The 24,580-nt window shown below is 38.3% G+C and overlaps 1 protein-coding gene across 1 annotated transcript in view; it reads left to right on the forward strand.

Moving 5' to 3' along the window:
* hcn4 (hyperpolarization activated cyclic nucleotide-gated potassium channel 4) overlaps positions 1-24,580 on the forward strand; it is a 120,614-nt gene that overhangs the window by 76,922 nt on the left and 19,112 nt on the right. The window contains exons 5-6 of the mRNA XM_087793399.1: positions 14,284-14,430; positions 14,630-14,870. Coding sequence (XP_087649525.1) covers positions 14,284-14,430; positions 14,630-14,870 — 388 coding nt within the window. The remainder of the gene's footprint in view (positions 1-14,283; positions 14,431-14,629; positions 14,871-24,580) is intronic.

Here is a 24,580-nt window from a genome sequence, read left to right on the forward strand (position 1 = left end):
CTATAATATTATTTCATTAAAATAAAAAAAAGTCCTTTATTCTGCGCTGTTCACTTGAGTTAGCTGTTAAAAATAAAGCGCCGCTCAAATGTTCTTTATTAATACCTACTGTTGTCAAGTGAATGTGCTTTTGAGGTCACCTAGTTTTCGGCTGAAAGTTTTTGAAAATGCACTTTTGGCCATTTTCGATAGCCGAATTCTTGTTGAATCCCTAGTTAATATACAGTATATCTATGTAACTCAACACTTGTAATAATTTGTCATTACAAATGTAAATTTTCTTGAATTGAAAATGATTTATTCAAACGTAGTACCTGACTTATCTGGGGAAAGCTGGGTATTTTTGTTTTATTTATATTAGATACACATCAATATGAAGAACAGAATATATAGAAATATAACCAAGGATGAAAAACCAAACACCAACAATATTTTCTCAAATATAAATCCTCTTTTCTTTGGTTACACATGAGAACGTGAAACATATATTACCTATTAATTATAATGTGTATTAACAGCGAATTCACCATCATAAAGTACTAACTCACAGACTGTTCATTGTCACTTTAATCTAACATTAATAATATAATACTACTTAGTAAATGCTGAACTACATTACTGATACTAACAGGAAATATAGAAGTTATTAGGATGAACATTGGTGATAACCAAGTTCTTTCTAGTCAAGTAATTAGGAAATAATAATACTTTCTCTTTTTAATTAAGTGTTATCTCTGGGTCAAGATGACCAGAAGGCCCAAATAACGAACGTGTTTGTGATATTCCTTGTGTTGTCTTTGTGTCAAGGTGAGTAGTTATATAATGGTTAATAACCGGTTAATTTGCCGCTAATACAAATGTGAAAAAGTACTTTATAAATAGTTCATATAGCTGCTCAAATGTCCTCAATTAAAACCCACGGTTGTCAAGTTAATGTCTTTTTCTAGGTCACCTGGTTTTGGCCAAAGTTTTTGGGAATTAACGCGTTTCCGCCCCAAAACCGAAAACGCACTTTCAACCAATCGCCAAATTCATTAACAATGTTTTATGTATTAACAGATTGTTCAACTTGGATAGAAAGGTTGGTTTCAGCGGAAGCGTCGTCATGTTTCCATTCATGATCTAATTCTCGCTCGCAAGGACCAGACGAGACGTTTCCTTTCATCGGAGACTGTTTGCCGAGTGGGTTTTCCCTCTAATGTCAGCTCAGCATCCGTGGAAGAATCTCTCATTAATTGTTTATTTTGCGACACTGAAAAGTTTGCTCTTCATCTTCTCACATCACGCTTTTGTTTGTTCGTCGTCAACAACACGACTACACTCTTTGAATCATTCATCGGGCTCGCTCGCTCAAACGCCTGCTCGGCTGATTCTGCAGATTACAGACCAGAGATTGGAGGGTTTGGCTGGAGGAGGAACGTGAATCTTGAATTCTTCTCTTCCTTGTTGGCATGACAGTTAGTTTTTTCGCAGGGTTAGGAAATTTCAAGTTTCCTAGCCTCGTCTCACGTATGAATATTTCAAGTTGCAGACGCAGTCGCCCTCTTTCACCCCTGAATTCTAATTTAAAAGACCCTCAGTCGTCGCTCATTCATCACGATGTGTCAGCAGGAGAGCTCTTTACTGACTCGCGAGGATGTGAAGGAGGTCAACAACACAAAGGAATCTTACCCAGAAACGTCATCTGCTGCTCAGTCTCGCTCCAACTTTTGAACTTAGTGACTAAAATAAATCGACGAACGTAGCAAACCATCAAGGTCATTAGTGGGGCTTTTTTCGCAGCCCATTATTTTTGCTGCCAAAAACTGATGCTGTCTTTAAGATTTATTTTCACTTTATGCTCCCACTCGGGTCACTTGAAGTAGTACAACTGTACAAGCAATTCTATAAAAGACAGTAATATCTGAAGAGTCAGTTAAAAATATTTTTTTAATGACAAGACTTTGGACCAGAAGTCTATAGAGACACTTATCATAGTTTCCTCCTATTCTGTTTCCGATTTACAACCATTTCAGATTTTATATGCGATTATAATGCAGTGTGAAAGTATGATTATTTTTTTTTAAGTTTAAATGAATAGTGTGAGTAATCAAATATCACCTAACCTATTAAAATGATTTTAGTGTGGTACTTTTTATCTGCTTTTCACAAAACAAGATTTGTCTCTTAATATGTGAGAGTATTTTCATTTAATACATTCAGTTTTTTACAGTATTTCTAGAGAAATATTCACGACCACAGCTATAGATTTCATCAAGAGACTCATGGTATGACAACATACTTAACTAGACTAGGTACATAAACCAAAATGAATAAAGCATTTTTTCTTATTAAAATAAATTGAAAACTGTTGCCTAACAGTAACAGTAATTTGAACTTGTTTCTAACTGGTTTAGTTAAAAATATATAGAAATAATGGAGAATGCACTTCATTGAGGACTTTCCTGTACCGTCCTACCTGACTCTTGGTAATAGGAAAAGTTCTTTTTTGAGTCTCTCCTGAATGACTGGACTCCTCATCTTATCTCCCAGGGATAGATCGAGAGGTGTCCCCCTTGGCTCAGCTCTTTTTCCTCCACAAGAGCCGCTAACTTCTTGTTAACTGCTACCTTTCAAATTTATAATGAATTCTGCCTATGATGGTTCATCCAAAATTAAAACTAAAGCTTCGGATTATTTTCAGAGAGACAGTAGTGAAGACAGTAGACTGGAAGCACTTGCTATATTTACCTTTAGTACTTCCTGTTTGTGTAGCAAGTTAGCCTTTAAACTTCTGCTGCAAACTATCTTAAAATATAGACTTGCTTAAGTTTTTTCCAGAACAATTCCTCGTGTCGAGGTTTCAATACAAGATGGACGTTACAGACGAGCAGAATGGAGGTATTTGGATGTTTTTAGTGTCTTTTTTGGACGAAGATGAAGACGACAATTGAAGGTTGCTTCATTAGCATGGACATACTTTTTACAGCTATAGACAAAAATGTAACAGATAACACTGAAATTAATCCCAACCCACAGTCAACATGAGGGCGAGAAGAAATTGAGTGAAATTAGATTTTCGCTTGAACTTTACCTTTGAAGTTTCCCACCTGACTTCACTGTACGATAGTGGTTTTGACAACATGCACAGGGTAGGGCTGGAGATTTAGAGAGATTTGGAGATTTTGTCATTCATGATTAAAGAGCCTGATGAATCGTGATTATTACATTTTAAATCCTGGATTCGCTATTCTAGATCTGGTTCAACCAATACTCAGCCAACCACTGGGGGACCAAATCAAGGTGTAGACCTCATTCAAAAGCCAAAATGACAAGTAAGAAGTAGAGCAACAATGTAGCTGTAACCTCATGCCCCCACTAGGGTCTATAAGGCATAGTGAGAAGAGCCTAAAACCAAGTAAAGAAACAAATGAAATGTGGTGCAAGTTTCAAGTTAAATATTGTTTTTTAATTTTTTTTTAGAATCCCTTATTAGTCCCGCGAGGGGAAATTCGGTAGTGCTTTTGACAGCCATTCACACATACTGATGGGAGTAGGCTGCACACCTGCGCCAAGTCTACCATCAGGAGCAATCAGGGTAAAGTGTCTTGCTCAGGGACACAACGACACAAGCTTGTCTGGAGCTGGGATTGAACCTGCAACCTTTTGGACTGCAGGCAACCACTCTACCATCTGAGCTATTGTTCTACTACATAAAAATACATACGTTTTCCCTAAGATCATGTATAATCGTGATGAACGTTTGGGCCATAATCGCAGGTTAGCGTTGGCATAAGTCTTGAGTCTAGAAGAGTGTTCGCCATTTCCAGAGGTAGATTCAAGTGAATGTCGGGACCAGGCCTTGCTTTATTGATTTACTATTAAATCCTTGCTCCCTGGAAATTACTTTCCAATTATTTGAACAGCTTCCATAACCTTGAGAAGCCACAGATTTACATGCGATTCACCAGAAACATGGATGTGAACCAGCCTTTGCAATCGTTCGTGTCAATTAAACTCCCACAAATTCTGCTGACTCCGGGTCCACATACTTGGATGATCAATACTACACCATAAATAGAGGTTCATCTACTTCACACTGGCTTTAACCTCCATGATCAGACTACATGTTTCCAGGTATCTTCATAGAAACACGGTGCTCGAAGTGCCTCGCCATGAAGGAGTCTCGTACAAATGGAAAAAGTGAGGCGAGAAGAAGGCTCTGTTCCCGACTATGAAATTATCATGAGAAAGCTGGCAGTATAATCTTTTTTGAATAGAATTCTATTACAATATGGCAGCGTGAGATAAATGCAGGGGCTGTCAGCAGCTAGCAAGGAGACTTAAATCGGCTCTTAAACAGGAATCAGGCTGTTAACTGTTGCTAGAGTTCAGCGGCCTGACTAAATACACCAGTGAAGTGCTGATACCACCGACATGAAAGAGTCTTTTTAGACTCATTTTCAGTCAGAGAAGTACAAATACACTTAATGCCGTTGCTTATGCTGTAATAGCAGGCTTGAGAATTACAGTAATAAAGAGATAAATGAACCAATTTAATAGAAAAGTTTGTTGAAATTTGAAAAAGTCACTTATGAAAGCGAATGCATCTTTTTTAGTCTTATCATCATGTTCGCTATTCCTCCCAGAATTGATCTTAAATCAGCAGATCTGCATTAAAAGCTATAACTTTAAAAACAATGCTTAAAAAAACAACTTGTCCTGAGCCTTTTATCAGGTATTATAAGCTATTTTTTATAACCTTCTGGTGCCTGGATAATGTGGAAACTCAGGTGGACATGCCCTTTGGTAATGAAAAACGGTCCCCACTAGGATGGCAAAGCAAAGTCATTAAAAGTGATTAAATCCATATGAGACTACACTTAAGTCAGTTGATTTTTTTAAAAGATAATTCACGTAATTTGTAATTTGTCTTTAGCTAAAAGTTGTAGTTCTGGTTTTGTGGTTGAGGACCGCCCACCCTTGTGACCAGATCAATGACGGTGTATTGCGACCTCTCTTGCGATGATAGTCAGGTCCCAAAAACATCCTTTTGACCGGATCCTTGAACCAGTGTAGGTCCAATAATGGGGTCTCCATAAATCCACCCAAAAAGTTGACTTGAGGCAACATCAAGACTATGAATTATTGGTTTGCTGCCTTGAGAACTGGTCTTGTGATGCTGCTAGAAACACCAACAACAATCTCCCCAATTCCAAAATAACAACAATTACCTTTGTTTTAACTAAACGGTTGATGATCGGCGATAGTTCTGCACCGTTACGATCTCAATTTATACGTCGTTAACTCTGTGTAATTTGTGAAACGTTTTAAGCTTCAATCACCAAGTTCTGCTCCAGGCGTCCAAATGAGGTCTTTGTTCCACTGATGAGCCGTTCTGTCGTCGTACTTACAGTCCAGATGAATGAAAATGGGTTAAAAACTCTCCCAAAGGACTGCTCGTCCCAGCAGTGAAGAGAATCATTAACGGCGGGAGAGTTACACGACTGTAGCGTGGGGGGGGGAAACAAGATGGCTGCACATGTGACCGCGCTCGCCGTAAGCCGCTGCTTATCTTTGATCGTCATTAGAAATGTATTCTGCGCCCAGAGATGGGAGACGGGGGACACCAGACAAAAGCGTCTAATCTCACTCATTCGTAGGTGTCTTGTCAATCCTTGTTGTCGAACTCCTGAGAATTCTTCTCTCAGGTTCAGCCCAAATGTAATTTTGTGGTGATAAAAACAAAAAAAAAAAGTGGCCCCGCTTGTTGACGGTAATGAAATCAGCGATGGCCAACAGGGATTAGCTCGACGATGCATGTTCTCGCAAGCCTCTCCCAAAAATGACTGGAGAATTGGCAGTTTGGTGCCACCGTCCCTCCTGCTCACATTTTTAATTAACACAGGGTCATTCCCAGCGAGTCTTTGGGGAACTTTTAATGAGACAATCGGGAGGATTGTGGGTAAAAAAAGACTCCGGGGATATGTTTTCTCATCTTCTATGATTTGGATCCTTTATTCATCCGTTCATCACAGGCGTCTCAGGCTTGTTGCGTATGAAAAATCTGTGATCCAGGTTAACGTCTTTGGCTCAGTATTAATTTTGCCAGTGACATATGTTTGACTCAAATCTTGGTGAAACCACAGCTGGCTCTTCTTCAGGTGCCAAAGGGAAAGTGTGTTCCTCCGGCTAATGCATAGTAATGTCGCTGATTCCCATTTGTTGGGGCCAAGTGGGACTGGAACCTAGTGTCTTTGGGCGAGAGGTGGGGAACACCCTTAACCGGTTGCAAGTCTGGCGAAGGAATCGGTGGCAGAAAATAAAAATAATGAATAAAAAAAACGGTAGAAGAGGCAGATGTATCTTTTAATCATTGCATGGCCAGCTGTGGTTTTGCCAAAATTTGAATAAAACATATGTGAATGCAAGATCTTAAAGTTCCCAATCAGTCTCTTTATGTTTATGGTCAGCTTATCTGTTTCTTTAACTTTTAAAAAATAACTTAAAAAAAAAAGTTCAATCCTGGAATGTAGAGAAATATGCAACAACAAGATATATATGGCGAGCGTTTAGAAGGTGTTGGTCTTGTTCTGGTTTAATATATAACTTTCATAAATTTCGAGTAAATATCACTCTGTTAACAAGTAAATATCCTTTTCTTAAACATGCTTCTAATCAATGTCAGCACAATATCAAGACCTTGATTTAATCTACTCCCTGTTATAATAATTTGCGTAAAATTAATTGAAGGTACAATCTTAGTTGAAATCAGGAAAACACAACATCCTCACAAATCATACTGTGTTGTCGTAACTATCACTCAGCAAGCAAGTCGTGTTAGCGTGTTAGCTCCATCATTTGTGTATTGTTTTAGTTGATTAAGCGTCTTGTGACCCTGGTCTGTGAAAGGCGCTTTACAAATAAAATTTACTGACTTTACTTACTTACTAGAACTTTCTATTAAGTACCACACTGCTGTTGCACGCTCTAGAAAAAACACTGTAGCATTCTGGGTAAGTCAATTGATTTTTAATCTGTGTCAAATCATAAGAAGATTATCTCAAGAAACTTTACAAAACATTTTAACCTGTACAATATATATATTACAACAAGAGACAGTGGACAGTAATATATTCCTTTTAACGGGCAGAAACCTTGAGTAGAACCAGGCCCAAACTGAACGGCCTCCTGCTGAGTAATGACGTTCTCATAGAATTGTGTTCATAAAATCAAACTTATAATTGAATGTTCTTGACATAACCTATTGAGCAATACATCTATGTTATCATTTTATGTTTTATTATTATGTTTTCAAGGATCCACACAGTAGAGTAGATCTATAAGTAAAGCCAAATTCAAGTCAAGAAAAGATATAAATATCATTAAATTAGTCAAAAAGATTGGTTGAGGAGCTTGAACAGAAGATCTCTAGAGGCGTCTGAGGTTGAATTAAGGTTCAGTTGAATGTACACAATAGTGCACTTTTAATTAAAGCACCACAACAAAGTGTCTTTTGAAGTGCACACATCATGATGACACTTTCAATTCACCCAGGCCGGTAAACTCCGGAATAAAATCATCAGAAATTAGCGTCGACAAACACAGCTGCGTCGTTGGCTTCGTGAAACACAACTTTGCCCGAGTAAAGGTCAGAGAAGGAGACAGACGAGTGCAGGAAAATACATGTTTGGAAAGTATAATTAAGTGACTTTAGTGGAAGAATTATTCATTTATTTATTTGTTTAAATAAAATTAGCATCTGCTTGGAGACCCGTGTGAGAAGAAAAGGGAATTGGAGGAGAAAGGCAGGATAAAAGAGGAGACGAGGGACAAAAAGGCAAAAAGAAGAAACAGACCAAAGGAAGGCGATATGGAGATGTCGGGAGAAGAAAAAGATTGATGGTATAAATTAGAACGTGCGCGCGGATCTCTGCGGCACAGCGGGTGATAATAATAATGCAGAATGAAAAGGTAATCGTCCTCCGCATTAACACAAATGCCGCTGTGCTGACGGGAACGTTCAGACTCTCGGTGACAGGTCAACACACTCTTATCGAGCCGGACAAAGAGCAGAGAGAGAGTCTTTTGATGGAGATGAAATTGGTTCAAAGATAATCTGTAGAGTTTGTATGACACCCGAGCTTAATTTGACAGTCTAATAAACTGCTATTGTGGGTCTGTTTGCACCCTAACCTCGCCTTTTCATCCTCTTTTTATCAACGCCTCACTACAGCAGAGCCTTGAAAGTAGCACAATATATGGATCTGTTTTATTATTGTATGTTTTTATTGTCATCAATGTGAAATTAGTTATCTTTAATAAGTAAGAATTAAAATATGGATTGGTCATGAGGTGTGTTATAGTGTAAAAAGAGCTGAGCCAAAAGGCATAGCTCTCGATTTACGAGTCAGTTTTACGGTCACAAAGTGCACGGCATGGCCATAAGAACATACAAGAGGTTGAAATGATTATCTTCAAACAAAAAAAAATACAAAAAACAAATGGCTTTGTCTTCAGTGTAAGACCCAAAGTAGAACCTCCACTCTGTCTTTTTCAAAAAATACCTTCTGGATGCAAGTTCCATACAAATCTAACCGGGGGCAGACCCAGGACATATAGGATGGACTGTCTTTATTTGTATTTGTTGCCCTATTATGACTCTGTTTTCTGCCAGAATAGGCCTTTAATAGTCTTTGGTCCAACTGCCTACCCCCCCACGTAAAAAAATTACATTTCCTATCAAGTTTTAGAAAAGTGATTATATATGTGGCCACTAGGGGGCTCTTTATGGTTTATAATAATAATAATAATCTCTATTTATATAGCGCCTTTCTAGACCAGGGTCACAAAGCGCTATGACAGCCATTCACACATACTGATGGGAGTAGGCTGAAGCGATATGCATCAATATTTTTATTTGAAATGAAAAGCTCTGAAACAGGAACCTGTAGTGTCGTGTCCATCCAGGCCTGCTGCCTTACGTACACACTTCCTGAAAACCCACATCCCCAAAATGACCGAAATGTTACAACCTACCCTGCCGCCTCCATCAAAAGAGGGTCATTCAATTGTTTACTTATTGTAACTTCTATTATCATTGCCGTAGTTTGGTGTTATATCTTCATTAGGCCTAAGATAAAGATACCCTTTTGCCTGTTACAGTTGTTTTTTGTCATCAAATTTAATTTGAAAAGTTTGAACAATGTCTTACCCCCAAACAAAGATCGGGAGAGCATGTTCCTACAAGCTCCAAACATAATTTCTCATCCAAATTGGTGCAACGATCTTTAACCACATCGTTCGGGCAGGAAACTAGTTATAAAAGAAAAAAACACATTTGGCAGACATTTCATTAAACTTGACACAGACTGAAACATTACGTACACAAGCCCAGCTGCACTAACCTATTACTCGTAGAAGAGTCTTTTGCTTTATTTGTCATGTACCTTTGAAGAGGAGACGTTATCCAGGGGAAGTCGTGGCGCTATTAGGGAAACCTGTATCACCCGTGTTGGACATTGTTTGGACATAAATCAACCTTTTTATCGCGCCTTGTTTCTTTTAAATGCGTGAAGAATTATGTGACGTGATCTCTCAAAATTGTTCACCAAGTTTGTGTGAGTCCATGTTTGGTGTAAGTCGTCTGAGGTATCAATTAGGGCGATGTTGTTTTTGGTGTATTTTTAAATGAGTATTGAATTTTTGGGCCAACTATGTTTTCAAAGCCTTTACAGGCAACTAAAAATATTCCGGCGGGACGAACAGAGCCCCTGTGCTTGAGTTTGACTCGTGGTTTCGCGAAAGAACTGAATATGAAGGTTTAAACTCGTCTCTTCACAGAGAGCAGCAGCTCAAAGGTAGCTGCTAACCCCGTAAACACAGGCTGTAATTGGGTTTAGCCCGGCGGACGAGGCGAACAGGGATCTTCCCGATGCCAGGAGTGGCAGCAGCTGTGCAGCAATAAGATAATTTCCTGTCAGGGAGAGTATTATCAGCCCATCACTTGCTCGCGAGACGCTCGCCCCCCGTGGTCGGCATCTTTGCTTCCCTGTCAGCTCCTCCGCACACGCCGAGGAGTGATTCATAAATCCCAAATGTGTCGCACAGTTGTGTTCTGTGTAAGAGAAGAACATCTTTTTTACTTCGCTTCGTCAAATCCACTGACGCTGGACGTGTAACTTCGAGACTCTCGTCTAACAGGCCGCTCTGTTCTACAGCAGAGATCCTCATGCTTGCTTTTATTTCCAGCCTAATACCAAAGACATGAGAAGTGTATCGTCTGCTCACTTAAAATCCCCCACAATCCTCTATTTGGGCGAGGAAGAGCGAAGCTGCAGTGCGGGAGAACTCAAGTGCAGATACACAAGTCGGCTGAGTTGGTTTTTCCTTTGATGCGTTTGTTATATGAACCCTAAACCCTAAAGGTGTACGTTAGCGGGGGCTAATGTACACTTTTACATAGAGGATAAAGCTTAAGGTGAAAGTCTAATAAACTGCTATTGCGAAAGAAATGTAACAACATTGTTACCAAATAAACAAGAAACAATTAACAGATGGTCATGAGGTTGGTGGACATGTAAAAAAAAGAGCTGAGCCAAAAGGCATAGCTCTTAATTTACTAGTTGATGGCACTTTTACTGATGGTCACAAAGTTTAGGGTATGGTCTTAAGGACATACAGGCGGTTGAAATGATTACCTTGAAAAAAATGAAAAGGGAGCAAAGTTGAAAAAGTTATTTTTACTTTGATCTGTTTTTCATATGAATCCCAAAACTGTACGTAAGTGGTGACCTAATGTACACTTTTACAAAGATGATAAAGCTTAATTTGACAGTCTAACAAACTGTTATTGTGAAAGAAATAATCGTTACAAGAAACAATTAACAGATGGTCATGGGGTTGGTGGATATGTAAAAAAAAGAGCTGAGCCAAAAGGCATACCTCTTAATTTACTAGTTGATTGCACTCTTACTAATGGTCACGAAGTTGTTAAAATTATTGTCTTTAAAAATAAAAAGTCAGCAGAGTTGGAATAGTTGTTTTTCCTTTGATCTGTTTGTCATAATTCTCATTTTCCTAATCATATAATAAGTGTTTGCATATGGATTTTGTATTACATTGTCCATGTATTGTGTTTTAAAATGTAATTGTATTGCCTTTTTACATCATGGCCAGGGTGTTTTTGCACTGTACCCTTAAGAAACTAATTTAATTAATAATATTAATCCCAGGACCATATGTTTAATGGTGGTAATGTACACCTTTACATAGATTAGATTATTTTAAGTTAGTAGCAGTTTAGAATTTATGCTCTAAATGAAGCGGAAAATGATGACAAAACAACATTTCATCATATTGGTACTTGAGATAAAGTGTTAACATTTTTGTTTTATGTACAGGTTTGTTTCTGATTACAAATCAGTTTTCATTTGTTAACAACCCGTTAAAAATGTGTTCAAACTCTCACCGTGCACTGACTGAAGTCTATAAAACCTCCATAACAATAGTGTTTATAATGTGATGAAGAAGTTTTTAAATCACATTTGCAACAGCTGAGAAATCAATATTCAAGGAGCGTCTTCTTTGTAAGAAGCTCAACAGGCTCCACTAGTTAAACACACAGCCATAAAAAAAACATCCAAATTCATCCCTCAGCAGCATTTTTACAACAAGAAGATGGCAGATCATGGAGCCCTGATTAAGGACGGATTAGGAGCGTGTTTGTGCGTCAATACCGGAGGAAGAAACCCATCAAACCTGCAGTCCTTGGTCTATTGAGTGTCGTTTAAATAGTCTTTTTTTTCTTTTTTTTCCGTCGCCACTCGCGGCCCTCGTCTGAGTTTCAGACAATCCGACAGACAGTCGGCTTCTATGATCCGGCACGTGGGAGACGGCTGTTCTTATTTACCGTGGCCTCGTGACGATCCCGGATCTGAGTCGGATAACAAAGACGCCGCGAGGTCAGGCGTGTCGCCGGCGGCTAAGAGTTTGCGACGGCGTCGAGGCGGCGATCAAAGTCCGTCGGAGACGTGGAGACGTGAATGGTTAACACACTCGGACCGACGGGTCAAGGATGCTACCTGTTAGTATTCCCTGGAGGACGCTCACGGCTTTGATCTGCATCTTCCTTCGCCGTGGAAGGATGGCGACGTTTTAAAAGTCCGCGCACACATCCAGAACAAAGATTCTCTGATAAGAGCTTTTGTGTACATGAAGCCCGAGGCGACGAGGTTCTTTTTTCAACACATGGATAAAAAAGTTGATGATTACAAGATAAGAAAGCTCACAAAAAACAAATAAAAGATTAGTTTCACTTATGTAAGAAACAACATTCCTCACACTTGTGTTCTTTTTTTTTTAAACATGGAAAAAAAGGTCATGGGGTCGAGATTTAAATATAAGTCACGTCACTTTCAGACAAACTTTCGAGGTTCAGACCGACTCATCTTTAATGCAAACACATCCTTTAAAGCAGTAGCACTTAGACTTTTTCACTGGGCCGCAAAGAAAAAAAAAATGATGTTCTATTTATTATTACTGCCTAGAAAACGTGTTTTATTGAGGGAAAGAAAAGTGATTTTCTTTGAAACAACTGTGAAAATGAGTAAAACACAAACTCTAATAAGAAAACGTTTTGTTTTTAGTCCTCATTCCATATAAATAATGTCCAAACACAAACTCACACGTTGGTACAAAGTCTCTAAAAGCTACACGTACAGAACAACATCGTCTGCATACAATCAAACATACATGAAAGCAAATACACAAACAATTGGTTGCGACCAGTCCAGACCTCTTGCTGAGTCAGCGAAATGTTTTTCATGCACTTAATTGTAGTTTTTGTTTATGCAGGTATATTTTATTTTTACTTTTTTTTATATGAACATGGGTCCATGAAACGTTGAATTTAACCCGGCCCGTGGTACAAAAAAGATTGGGTATGCCTGCTTTAAAACATGCTTCAAACATTGAGTTTTCACTTTTTTTGCACTTTTGGAACTCTTGACTGTTTCTTCTTTATATGTTTGAGTTTATTTATTTTTTTACAACCATGGAGTTGGACATTAATATCAAGAAACTGACGATCGTGTTTGGAGTTTATTATCGAAGAGGACAGAGGAAGGAGAGCGTCAAGCTTATGGCTTCACATATATAGAACCTTATTTTATATTATTAGCAAACTATACAAGATAGTTGCAAAATGATAAGTTATCATTCCATCAAATTATTCAAATGAGTTTCCTTCAACCTATATTTGACTCATCTTGGACATCTCTGTATTATTGTTAACATATATAATTCTTTATTTTTTTTATCTTTAACACTGGCATCTATATCGGTCAACATTTTGATCTACTTTGATTTTAAAAAATAAAATAAAATTGCTTGGGTAGGAACACTTTTTTAATTTTTCCATTATTTACCATCAATATTCTGTCTCTAATACATATTGTATAACAGTTGAATTACATACTTCAGCACCAAAATATCATTATTTAACTTAACATTTTCTTTCTATATGGCATCTGTTTTTCTATACGTTTTTTAATTTGTTTAATGTGCTACTGCTGTCACTTCCATAACTCACAAATTTAATTTTTAGCTTCATTAATTCTGAATGAAATGACCTAAAACATACAGTATACAATTTTAATCCTTGAATCTCTTCTACACATTGTTCTGTAGTTGTATTGAGCTTGTGTAAGTAAGTAAGTAAATAAGTAAGTAAGTAAGTCAGTCAGAAAGTAGCAGTTTTTATCTGGATACTCCAAAAAAACCCTGTACCTTCTTGAGGTGTAGATGTTTTTTTTACAGGTTTATTCTTATTCCACTTTAATCAACAGGATTCAAATGCATTAAAAATGTTAAATAAATATTTCATATCCAGTGACATTTTAGGTAGTCTTGATAAGTTCTTAAATTGTAGATAAAATGTATGTAGGAGGTAATATTGGGTTTAAATAACCACATTTTTTGCAGAAGAGCTGCTTGGCAGAGGTCTGCTCTGTTCATCTGTACCTTCAATTCCTGTTTGTTCTTGTTTTATTCCAGCTAACAGAGTTTTAAAATCTGTCTAAATTAGAATTGTATGGACAATATAAAAGCCTATAATCGCAGCAACATCCTCTCAAACGGCAGGACAAGGGAGGGAGTGAAGGTGTCTGGAGATGTGTCGAGCGATGAAACATGCGTGTTTCCTCTGCATGTTCTTGACCTGAGATCCAGATGTGAGGTCTCCGGAGTAACCGTTGTGTATCTCTTTGTGTGTGTGTGTGTGTGTGTGTGTGTGTGTGTGTACAGTACAAACAAGTGGAGCAGTACATGTCCTTCCACAAGCTGCCGGCAGACATGAGGCAGAGGATCCACGACTACTACGAGCACCGCTACCAGGGCAAGATGTTCGACGAGGAGAGCATCCTGGGAGAGCTGAACGAGCCGCTCAGAGAGGTGGGATCTGCTGAACTTCAGAACGTCCGTGTGCTCCTTGACATTCCACCTCCTTTTCACGTTCACTGACATTTTACCTCATATCCATGTGTGGCGTGTTCGCATCTTCAGGCCAAATGTGACGCTGCAAACAAACACAAAACAGAACAAATGTCGACTTTTCCTCGGTGGGACTTCTGACGTCTCTTTCTCCACGCAGGAAATCATCAACTTCAACTGTCGGAAGCTGGTGGCGTCCATGCCGCTGTTCGCCAACGCCGACCCCAACTTCGTCACGTCCATGCTGACCAAGCTGAGGTTCGAGGTGTTCCAGCCGGGGGATTACATCATCCGAGAGGGAACCATCGGGAAGAAGATGTACTTCATCCAACACGGCGTCGTCAGCGTGTTGACCAAAGGCAGCAAGGAGACCAAGCTCTCGGACGGATCCTACTTTGGAGGTAAGACCAGAACTTTGAGTTTATGCTTCATCTTAATGGATCTACTGACTCTTTCAAGAAACATCTTAAGACATTTTTATTTGTTCAGGCTTTTCCTTGATTTTCTGGAACTCCTGTTGTGTTATCAGTGTTATCTTGACCTTTAAAGTATATACTTTATTGAGTATTGTTTTGATTGTTTAAGCGATTTGTGACCCTGGTCTAGAAAAGCATTATACAAATAAAGATTACTGGCTTACTTACTATATTTATGCTTCATCATGACTATATTACTACTTTATAATGATTATATTTCTCCTTCATAATGACTATATTACTACTTCATAATGACTACATTTCTCCTTCATAATGACTATATTACTACTTTATAATGATTATGTTTCTCCTTCAAAATGACTACCATTCTGCTTTATAGTTAATTTAATTAATTAAAAATTGTATATAACTGTTCTCAGAACATGAAATTGTTGAATTTACTTTTTTTCTAAGCATTTTATAATTGGATTCATTAATTTCAATAACTAAAAGATAAAACTTATAAATTCATCATTTTTTTTAAATTCACAGTCCTTTAAATTCAATATAAACATTTGGGTTAAATAGTACCATCTTACCAGACTAATCCAATCGAGCACCGAGCCACTCGATCTAACTTTTGATTTCCCTTCCGCTGTAAAACTAGCATTAGCTACAATAAAGCTAAATTGTGGTATTGTCTGGTGGCACTATTATACCAACATTTGTTATTGAATTTGGAAGGCTATAAATGGACAAGTATTGCATCAGGAACATGTATTTTTTAATCATAGGAAAGGGAATATCAAACTTTATATGTAAAAACCAAATCATTCACTTTGAAAACATTAATAATTTTTAAATTCAAGTATGAATATATAAAAGTTCAACCTTTAAATATACAAATTAAGTTATTATTCAAAATAGTAAATTAATTAAACAACATTTAAACACTAAAAAAAAACAAAAAACATTTTAAATAAAACATTTAACAATACAATACTGTGATGTCACTGATATACTTCCATTAACGGGTCTTGTTAACACATCACCGTATGTTGTCAATCTCCCCTTAATTACTGGTGTCTCTGGCTATCTACGGATTTGTCTGCTAACAGCATTAAGATAATCCTGTTCCTCCCAGAGATCCGGCCCCCCTGAGCTTTCACTAGTCTGTGGTGCAGAGCTTGTCACTTCTCTTAAACCTCCTCTTCCAGGTTTGTGCGAGACCTTTTCACGTGATGTGCGTCACAGTCTCTCATGAGCACTTTTACAAAGTTGCTGTCATGAGAGATGCAAAGTAACATGAAGTTTGAAAAGGCGACAAGTGGCCAGAGGGGTTTGTGTTGGATGATGAAGCTGATAAACTTTTTACTGACTCCGGTGGTTGTTTTTACGCTACAGTAATGATCAGAGGTGAGACGGTTTTATGGGTACGATGAGTTTTGTGCCTCGTTATTTTTATTCCTTTTGTCTGTAGTATTACTAGGCCAGGTTTGCTAGTATTTCTATACTAGGTTTTCTAGTAATACTATACCAGGTTTGCTAGTACTACTATGCCAGGTTTGCTAGTATTTCTATACCAGGTTTGCTAGTATTTCTATACCAGGTTTGCTAGTAATACTATGCCAGGTTTGCCAGTACTACTATGCCAGGTTTGCTAGTATTACTATGCCAGGTTTGCTAGTATTACTATACCAGGTTTGCTAGTATGACTCTGCTAGGTTTGCTAGTATGACTGCGCCAGGTTTGCTAGTGTTACTGCACCAGGTTTGCTAGTGTTACTGCACCAGGTTTGCTAGTGTTACTGCACCAGGTTTGCTAGTGTTACTGCACCAGGTTTGCTAGTGTTACTGCACCAGGTTTGCTAGTATTACTGCACCAGGTTTGCTAGTATTACTACGCGAGGCTTGCTAGCATCACTACACAAGGCTTGCTGGAATCACTACACCACGCTAGCTAATATTACTAAGCCAGGTTTGCTAGTATTACTACGCGAGGCTCGCTAGTACTACTACATTACACTAGCTAGTATTACTACTCCACACTAGCTAGGATTACTGTGCCACGCTAGATAGGATTACTGCGCTACGCTAGCTAGTATTACTACACCAAGCTAGCTATTATTACTAAGCATGTTAGCTAGTATTACTACACCACGCTAACTATTATTACTACACCACACTAGCTAGTATTACTATGCCACACTAGCTAGTATTGCTACGCCACACTCACTAGCATAGCTAAGCCAGGCTTGCTAGCATCGCTACCCGAGGCTCTCTAGCATCGCTACGCAATGCTAGCTAGTATTACTATGTCAAGCTAGCTAGTATTATTACGCCACACTCTCTAGCATAGCTACGCCAGGCTCGCTAGCGTCGCTATGCCAGGCTAGCTAGCATCACTACCCGAGACTGGCTAGCATCGCTACACAGGCTCACCAGTATTACTACGCCAGACTCGCTAGTATTACTATGATAGGCTCGCTAGTATTACTACGCTAGCTAGTATTACTATGCCACACTCTCTAGCATAGCTACACCAGGCTTGCTAGCATCGCTACCCGAGACTCTCTACATAGCTAACTGGTTTGATGCACTTCATCATGCTGAGATGATGCAGAGCCTCCAGGACGACCCAGTGACACATATAGGAGACGACGTCTTCTATAGCGACTCCCACCAAATAGCAATTAATCTTGGCGGCGACAGCGTATCATTTAGACGACACCGTTAAGTAATGAGAAATGTTGGCAAAGCATTTAACAGCACATGACCCGACTGTGGAAGTTTAATTACGTCTTGCCTGCTCGAGTCCGTCTCCCTGCCCTCACACCGGGGGGACGGAGGGATGGGGGGGTGGTGTCGGGAAAATAATGAAAAGATGGCAGCTATCTATCTTCGCACATGCCCAGACCAATCAACATTTAGAACAACAACGGCCCCCGCGCTCGGAGGGGGATCCACGACCCTACGAGGCTTCACTATATATAGACGTACAAATGAGTCATTTTACAGTAGCGCCTGCTTTCTCTTCACTCGTATCGTCGCGTCATCAAAATGCATCGAGCAAAATCTACGAATGAATATTTCCTCACCCGAGTGCCAACACCGGGCTTTTTGGAACAGAAACCAAATCGTCTGCTTTGATCTGAAGCCTGTAATTATTTTCCTCTCTAATACACGGACGTGTTTCTTTTTGACTCTTTTATTCCAAATTGTCCCGGCAGTGCCTCTCACGGGTGTGTGTGTGTGTGTGTGTGTGTGTGTGTGTGTGTGTGTGTGTGTGTGTGTGTGTGTGTGTGTGTGTGTGTGTGTGTGTGTGTGTGTGTGTGTGTGTGTGTGTGATGGGGGGGGGGTGTTGTTGAGGTAAGCCAGCAGCCATTGGGAGTTTGTTACCAAACACAAGTTAGTCATTCATGAAATTAATTGGCAGGAAAACTGCCGAGAGTGTGCGGCTCAGAAGTCCAATAGTCCCTTAAAGGTTATTTATAGTCTAGAACTGAAGGATAAATAAACCCTTAAACCAGGGACCAGGTCCTTCAACGACGTGGTTCTCATTCGGGAACGATTGGAATCCTCGCGTTAATTTAATTTTAGAATTTATCTTTATATAAGACCAAAAAAAACTGCTTAACGTTAAGGCATAAACTTTTATTTATATAAACAGTGTTTATTTTTCTCCAAAGAAAACAAATATTCTGGCCATAAAAAGTTGTTTTATTATTAATTATTCGTCTGTAATTTGTAGGATTTTGATGTATCGAGCTTTAATTCTCTTTATTGTTTAGTATGCACACTAGCTAGTATTACAATCAGCTAGCTAGTATTACTACGCCATGCTAGCTAGTATTACTACGCCATGCTAGCTATTATTACTACGCCACCCTTGCTAGTAGTACTACGCCACGCTAGCTAGTATTACTACGCCACGCTAGCTAGTATTACTACGCCACCCTAGCTAGTATTACTATGCCACGCTAGCTAGTATTACTACGCCATGCTAGTTAGTATTACTATGCCACCCTAGCTAGTATTACAACGCCACGCTAACTAGTATAACTATCCCAGGCTAGCTAGTATAACTACGCCACGCTAGCTAGTATTACTACGACACGCTAGCTAGTATTACTACGCCACCCTAGCTTTCCACGCTAGCTAGTATTACTATGCCATGCTAGCTAGTATTACTACACCACCCTAGCTAGCATTACTACGCCACGCTAGCTAGTATTACTATGCCACCTTAGCTGGTAGTACTACGCCACGCTAGCAAGTATTACTATTCCACACTAACTAGGATTACTATGCCACGCTATCTAGGATTACTACACCACGCTAGCTATTATTACTACACCACGCTAGCTAGTATTACTACACCACGCTAACTAGTATTACTAAGCCTAGAAGCTAATATTTCTATACCAAGCAAGCTATTATTACTATGCCACACTTACTAGTATTACTGCGCCAGGCTCAAGAGCATAGCTTGGCCAGGCTTGTTAATTATTCTTCTGTAATTGTAGATTTACAGGATTGTGATGTATAGAAACACAGAGCTTTAATCCACTTCATTGTTTATTATGGAAATATAAAGTTAATGAAGTTTTGAAATGTCCTTTACTTTACATAACGGTTGAAAAACAAAACAAAGTTTAATTTTGTTAGAACTTGCCTGCTTGAGACCTTGGCTCTGCAAGGATTAAAGTCATGTCTTTATGGACAGAGCTTATAGGTTTTACAGGACGGGATGTTATTCTGCAGTACTGGAATAAATCATCAATGTTCTTAGAAAAAATATATATACAGTATATATATATATATATATATATATATATATATATATATATAACTTTGTATTACATGAATGCTGGAATGAAATGAATGACAAGTTGTTTCAAGGAGAGGATTTAGAATATATATATATGATGATGAAAATGCTTGTTTAGTGAAACATGCAAAAGTCAGAGAAACAAATGACATGATCATGGGCCGATCCATCCATCAATCTGTTGTCTATAGATCCGTCTGGCCGTCCATCAATTCATCCATCCATCCACATATTCATCCATCCATGTGTCCATCCATCCATCCGTGATCTATTCATCATCCAGACGTTCCTCCATCCAAACCTCAAGGTCGTCCCTCAAGGGCCTAATTTGGAGTAAAGAGGTCCAGACTTATTTGTCCCAGAAACCTCTTTCAGCTCTTCTGGGTAAACACTCAGGTGATCTCAGGCCAGACGGCAAACAGACTGTACTTTCTTGAAGTCTCTTATCAGTTGGAAATAAAGTTCTACCTAACCTAACCTAAATGTCCTGAATCACTTCTAAGGCAGGCGTCCTAACAATGACTGACCTTATTTTAAAGGGGGGTCATTTGTAAACAAACCTGAATTAACTTTCAATTAACTATAATAGGTCAAAAAAATTATATAATATGTGGATACAGGGAAAATAAAAAACATATACAACGCTTTTTAAAGAATACAAAACTCACCATACAGATATACAGTGGTATGAACAAGTTTGGGCACCCCTGTACATTTTCACGAATTTCCTTTATTAATCATTGGTTGTTTGGATAACAAATTCCAGTTAAATATATCTTATAGGAGACAAACACAGTGATATTTGTGAAGTGAAATAAAGTTTATATGATTTACAGAAAGTGTGCAAGAATTATTTAAACAAAATTAGGCATGTGCATAAATTTAGGCACCCTTATATCTTATTGATTTTAATACCTTTAGCACTAATTATTGGAACTCAAAATTGACCTGATATCCTTCCCCTAAACCATGATGTTGAACAAACATTGTTTTCAGGTCATTTGAGAGTTGTTTTGAGGCTCCCATGTTGCCAGAGAAGAAACACTTACAATCGGCCTCCTTAAATACCCTTTCTCATGATTGGACTCACCTGTGTATGGAGGTCAAGGGTCACTGAGGTTACCAATAATTAGTGCTAAAGGTATTAAAATCAATAAGATATAAGGGTGCCTAAATTTATGCACATGCCTAATTTTGTTTAAATAATTCTTGCACACTTTCTTTAAATCATATAAACTTTATTTCACTTCTCAAATATCACTGTGTTTGTCTCCTATAAGATATATTTAACTGGATTTTTTTTATCCAAACAACCAATGATTTATAAAGGAAAATCATGAAAATGTACAGGGGTGCCCAAACTTTTTCATACCACTGTACAGTATATATATTTGTGAGCACACAACTGTAACTTGCTCGCACTCACAAGAACATCAAAGAAAGGAGCGTCTCTCAAGTTTCAATCACAGTGGAGTTTGAGAAGCGACTCCTTCAGAGACGACCTCTGAGTGGACCGGACCATGATGGCACCGCCGTGGTGCGAGCGAGAGGGCGGCGAGCCTGTTGTTCAGATAAGTGTTTCGGGAGCGAAAAGAAGCAAAAGATTGAAGTGAGTTTGGAAGGGTGTGCATTTCTCTCCGAGCCCAGAGCAGCATCGGCGGAGCGAGGCCCGGCACAGATCCACGTGTCCCTCGGCGTCAGAGCTGCAGTCACATTACATTTCCCCTCGACACTGGATCGCTGTGTGCCCGGGCGACGCTCCCATCCAGGACATGTCGTGTCCACTTTAGACTCCAGGCTCTCCGGCCTGTGCTTATCCAACAGCTAACAAACTGGAGCAGACGGAGTGTTTGATTGTGTAAATAATTCAGGTTCTCTATGAATGGATGAGTCGTGGTTCTCACATTTGTTGTAGCTGACACGTGTGTGTGTGTGTGTGTGTGTGTGTGTGTGTGTGTGTGTGTGTGTGTGCGTGTGCGTGTGTGTGTGTGTGTATCAACCCAGAGCTGTAATCTAATGTCTCGAAGTATGGCCCGGGGTCCATTTATGTGTCATTCGTGAGGCTCACTGGACGGTCAAGATAATGTTAATTAATGTTGACATCGTCAGCTATAAAGATTTCAGCTCAAAAACTAGAACATTTGCATTTCCGGAAGGAAATGTAGTGTGAATGCTTTATATTCTAAATCTAAGTGAAAGCTTGTATTTGTATTCAAAGTACAAATGTGTGGAAATGGTTTAAATGATGCATAAAGAAAAACGACTGATGTGAAAACCTTGAAATAAAGTGAAAAATGGTTGAGAAGAAAAGGTAGAATTTAGTAGTAGAAGTAGAATAAGTAGTAGTGGTGTGAGTAGAAGAAGTAGTAGAATTAGTAGTAGACATAGTAGAGTTATAAGTAGATGTAGAAGTAGTAGTAGAAGTAGAATAAGTAGTAGAAGTGGGAGTAGAAGAAGTAGTAGAATTAGTAGTAGACATAGTAGAGTTATAAGTAGATGTGGAAGTAGTAGTAGACGTAGAATAAGTAGTAGAAGTGGGAGTAGAAGAAGTAGTAGAATTAGTAGTAGACATAGTAGAGTTATAAGTAGATGTAGAAGTAGTAGTAGAAGTAGAATAAGTAGTAGAAGTAGTAGAATAATTAGTAGTATAATAATAAGTAGTAGTAGAATTAGTAGAAGTGAAATGAGTAGTAAAAGTAGTAGAATAATTGGTAGTATAAGTATTAGTAGTCATAGAATTAGTAGTGGAAGTAAAAAAGGGGGAAGTAGAATAAGTAGTAGTAGAAGAATTAGTAGAACAAGTATAATTAGTAAGAGCAGTAGTAGGATTAGTAGTATAATTAGTATTAATAGTATAAGTGGTATTAGTAAGTAAGTAAGTAAGTAAGTAATATTTATTTATATAGCGCTTTTCGAGACCAGGGTCACAAAGCGCTTAGACAATCAAAACAATACTCAAAAAAGTACATACTTTAAAGATGTAGTAAGGTACTGTAGTGTATTAGTAGTCGTTACTAGACAAAAGTGTTGTTAAAGTTTAATAAAGTTTAGGTGTGAGTATATGAATGTACCTGAAGGTCAAAGTGAGTTGAAACATGAGCCTCCAAGAATAAAATTACGGAATTCCTGTTTAAGAAATACATATTTTGTTTGGCCGATGACCTCGACTGCTAAGTATTTTATCCTTTATTCACTCAATTCTCAACTTCTAACTTTAACATTTTTATTTTTCAGTTTAAATATAATATGGGTGTTTGAGGACTCATAGTCAATCAAAATAATGTATACTTAATATTGTATAATATACGTATGTATCATACTTAGATGGACGGATGAACCTTATTGATCCTCTGAAGGTCTCATTTGGGAAATTTTCCAGCACACATCAACAGAGACGATAGATTCATGAAACAAGAACAAAGTGCAATAAAAAGAAAGTGCAAGATGACACGATCTAAATCTAAAGATAAAGAAAATGGATCAAAGAATAATAACAAAGAAAAGGATTCAAAGATTAAAAGAATCATATTTTCACTCCACTCTTGCCCCCAAACTCAGAATTAAACAATCTAATAGCACAAGGAATGAATGAGTCCCTGAGTCTATTAGTGTTGCATCATGGGAGGAGCATTCCTCTTCTCACTTGCATGCTTTGTCAGTTTTTCACGATTTCTAAATAAATTATTCATATATATTTATATAAAATTTATAAATGTACATAAAATGTACATCATTTTTCAACAGCGAAAATAGACTTTTGCCCCTTAGGTAATAAAATGGTCCGAAAACAAAATAGGATAGAAAACCTTCAACATAAAAAACAAGAGTAAAAATAGAAATATTAAATAATCCTAAATATACCTTTATTCTTTGAGAAAACTGATACAAAATAGGTTAAATAAATTTATATTTGATCTCAATATTCACTCAAATATTAAGAAAAAGGTCAAAGAAAATAATGAAAACAGTCCTAAACAAAGAACCTACACATATATAATAGAACTTGTACTATATTTTGTATTAAATACAATTATAAGCACAAAATAAAATCGTTCAGAAAAGCGGCCAGATGAAGACTGTCAAAGGGCCACCATGACTGGATGTCCTCTATGACGGCGAGCGTTCTCATGTCGCCTGTAAACAAACTTGCCGTTACCAGCCTTCGCCTGATGTCCCAGAACTCTCCGAGGCGGACTCGCTTCCCCTCCGAGCGGAGCCGCAGCAGATTGTGGCTTTAGAGCTGCCATCTTTGCGTCTGCCATCTTGGAGTGACGCTGATGGGACTCCGGTGTGTGGAGAGTGTTTGTCTGTAGGGGCCCCGACCATCTGCTGCAGGTCCTCTCGCTGCTGCTGCTGCTGCATGTTCTCTGCCGGGGATGGGAGAAGATAGAAGAACATGGAGGCAAAAATTGTTTTCCCTAATTGGCAAAAGCTGTTTTCTGTGTAAATGTCAGCAGCTTGGCTTTGTTTTGGTTTCTTTAAAGTGGAGCTCAAGCTGACGTTTCTCTGGTTCATCATGATGATCTTTTTTGCGAACACTGAGCAGATGGGTTGAGGAGCCTTTCCAAAAATAAAAAAAGGGAAAGGACTTAAAAAGGACCATAGTTACCTCCCCCAAGGAGGTTTTGTTAAGTGCGACCCAGAGGTACATACATTTCACTGTATTTAGGTGGCTCTCATGAGGTCAAAAATCATGTAGAACCTATTTCCTTTAGTATTTAATTTTTATTAATACTACTTATTGAATACAACTATATGTTTTTTTTTAAATGTAAGATAAATATAAAACTAAGTAAATTTCATTTTTTACTTGGTTTTATGAATTTTATCTCCTTTATTTTAGTTTGATGGCCCCTCAAAACAGC

This window comes from Callionymus lyra, chromosome 6 (assembly GCF_982586985.1).
Source record: "Callionymus lyra chromosome 6, fCalLyr1.hap1.1, whole genome shotgun sequence".
NCBI lineage: Eukaryota > Metazoa > Chordata > Actinopteri > Syngnathiformes > Callionymidae > Callionymus > Callionymus lyra.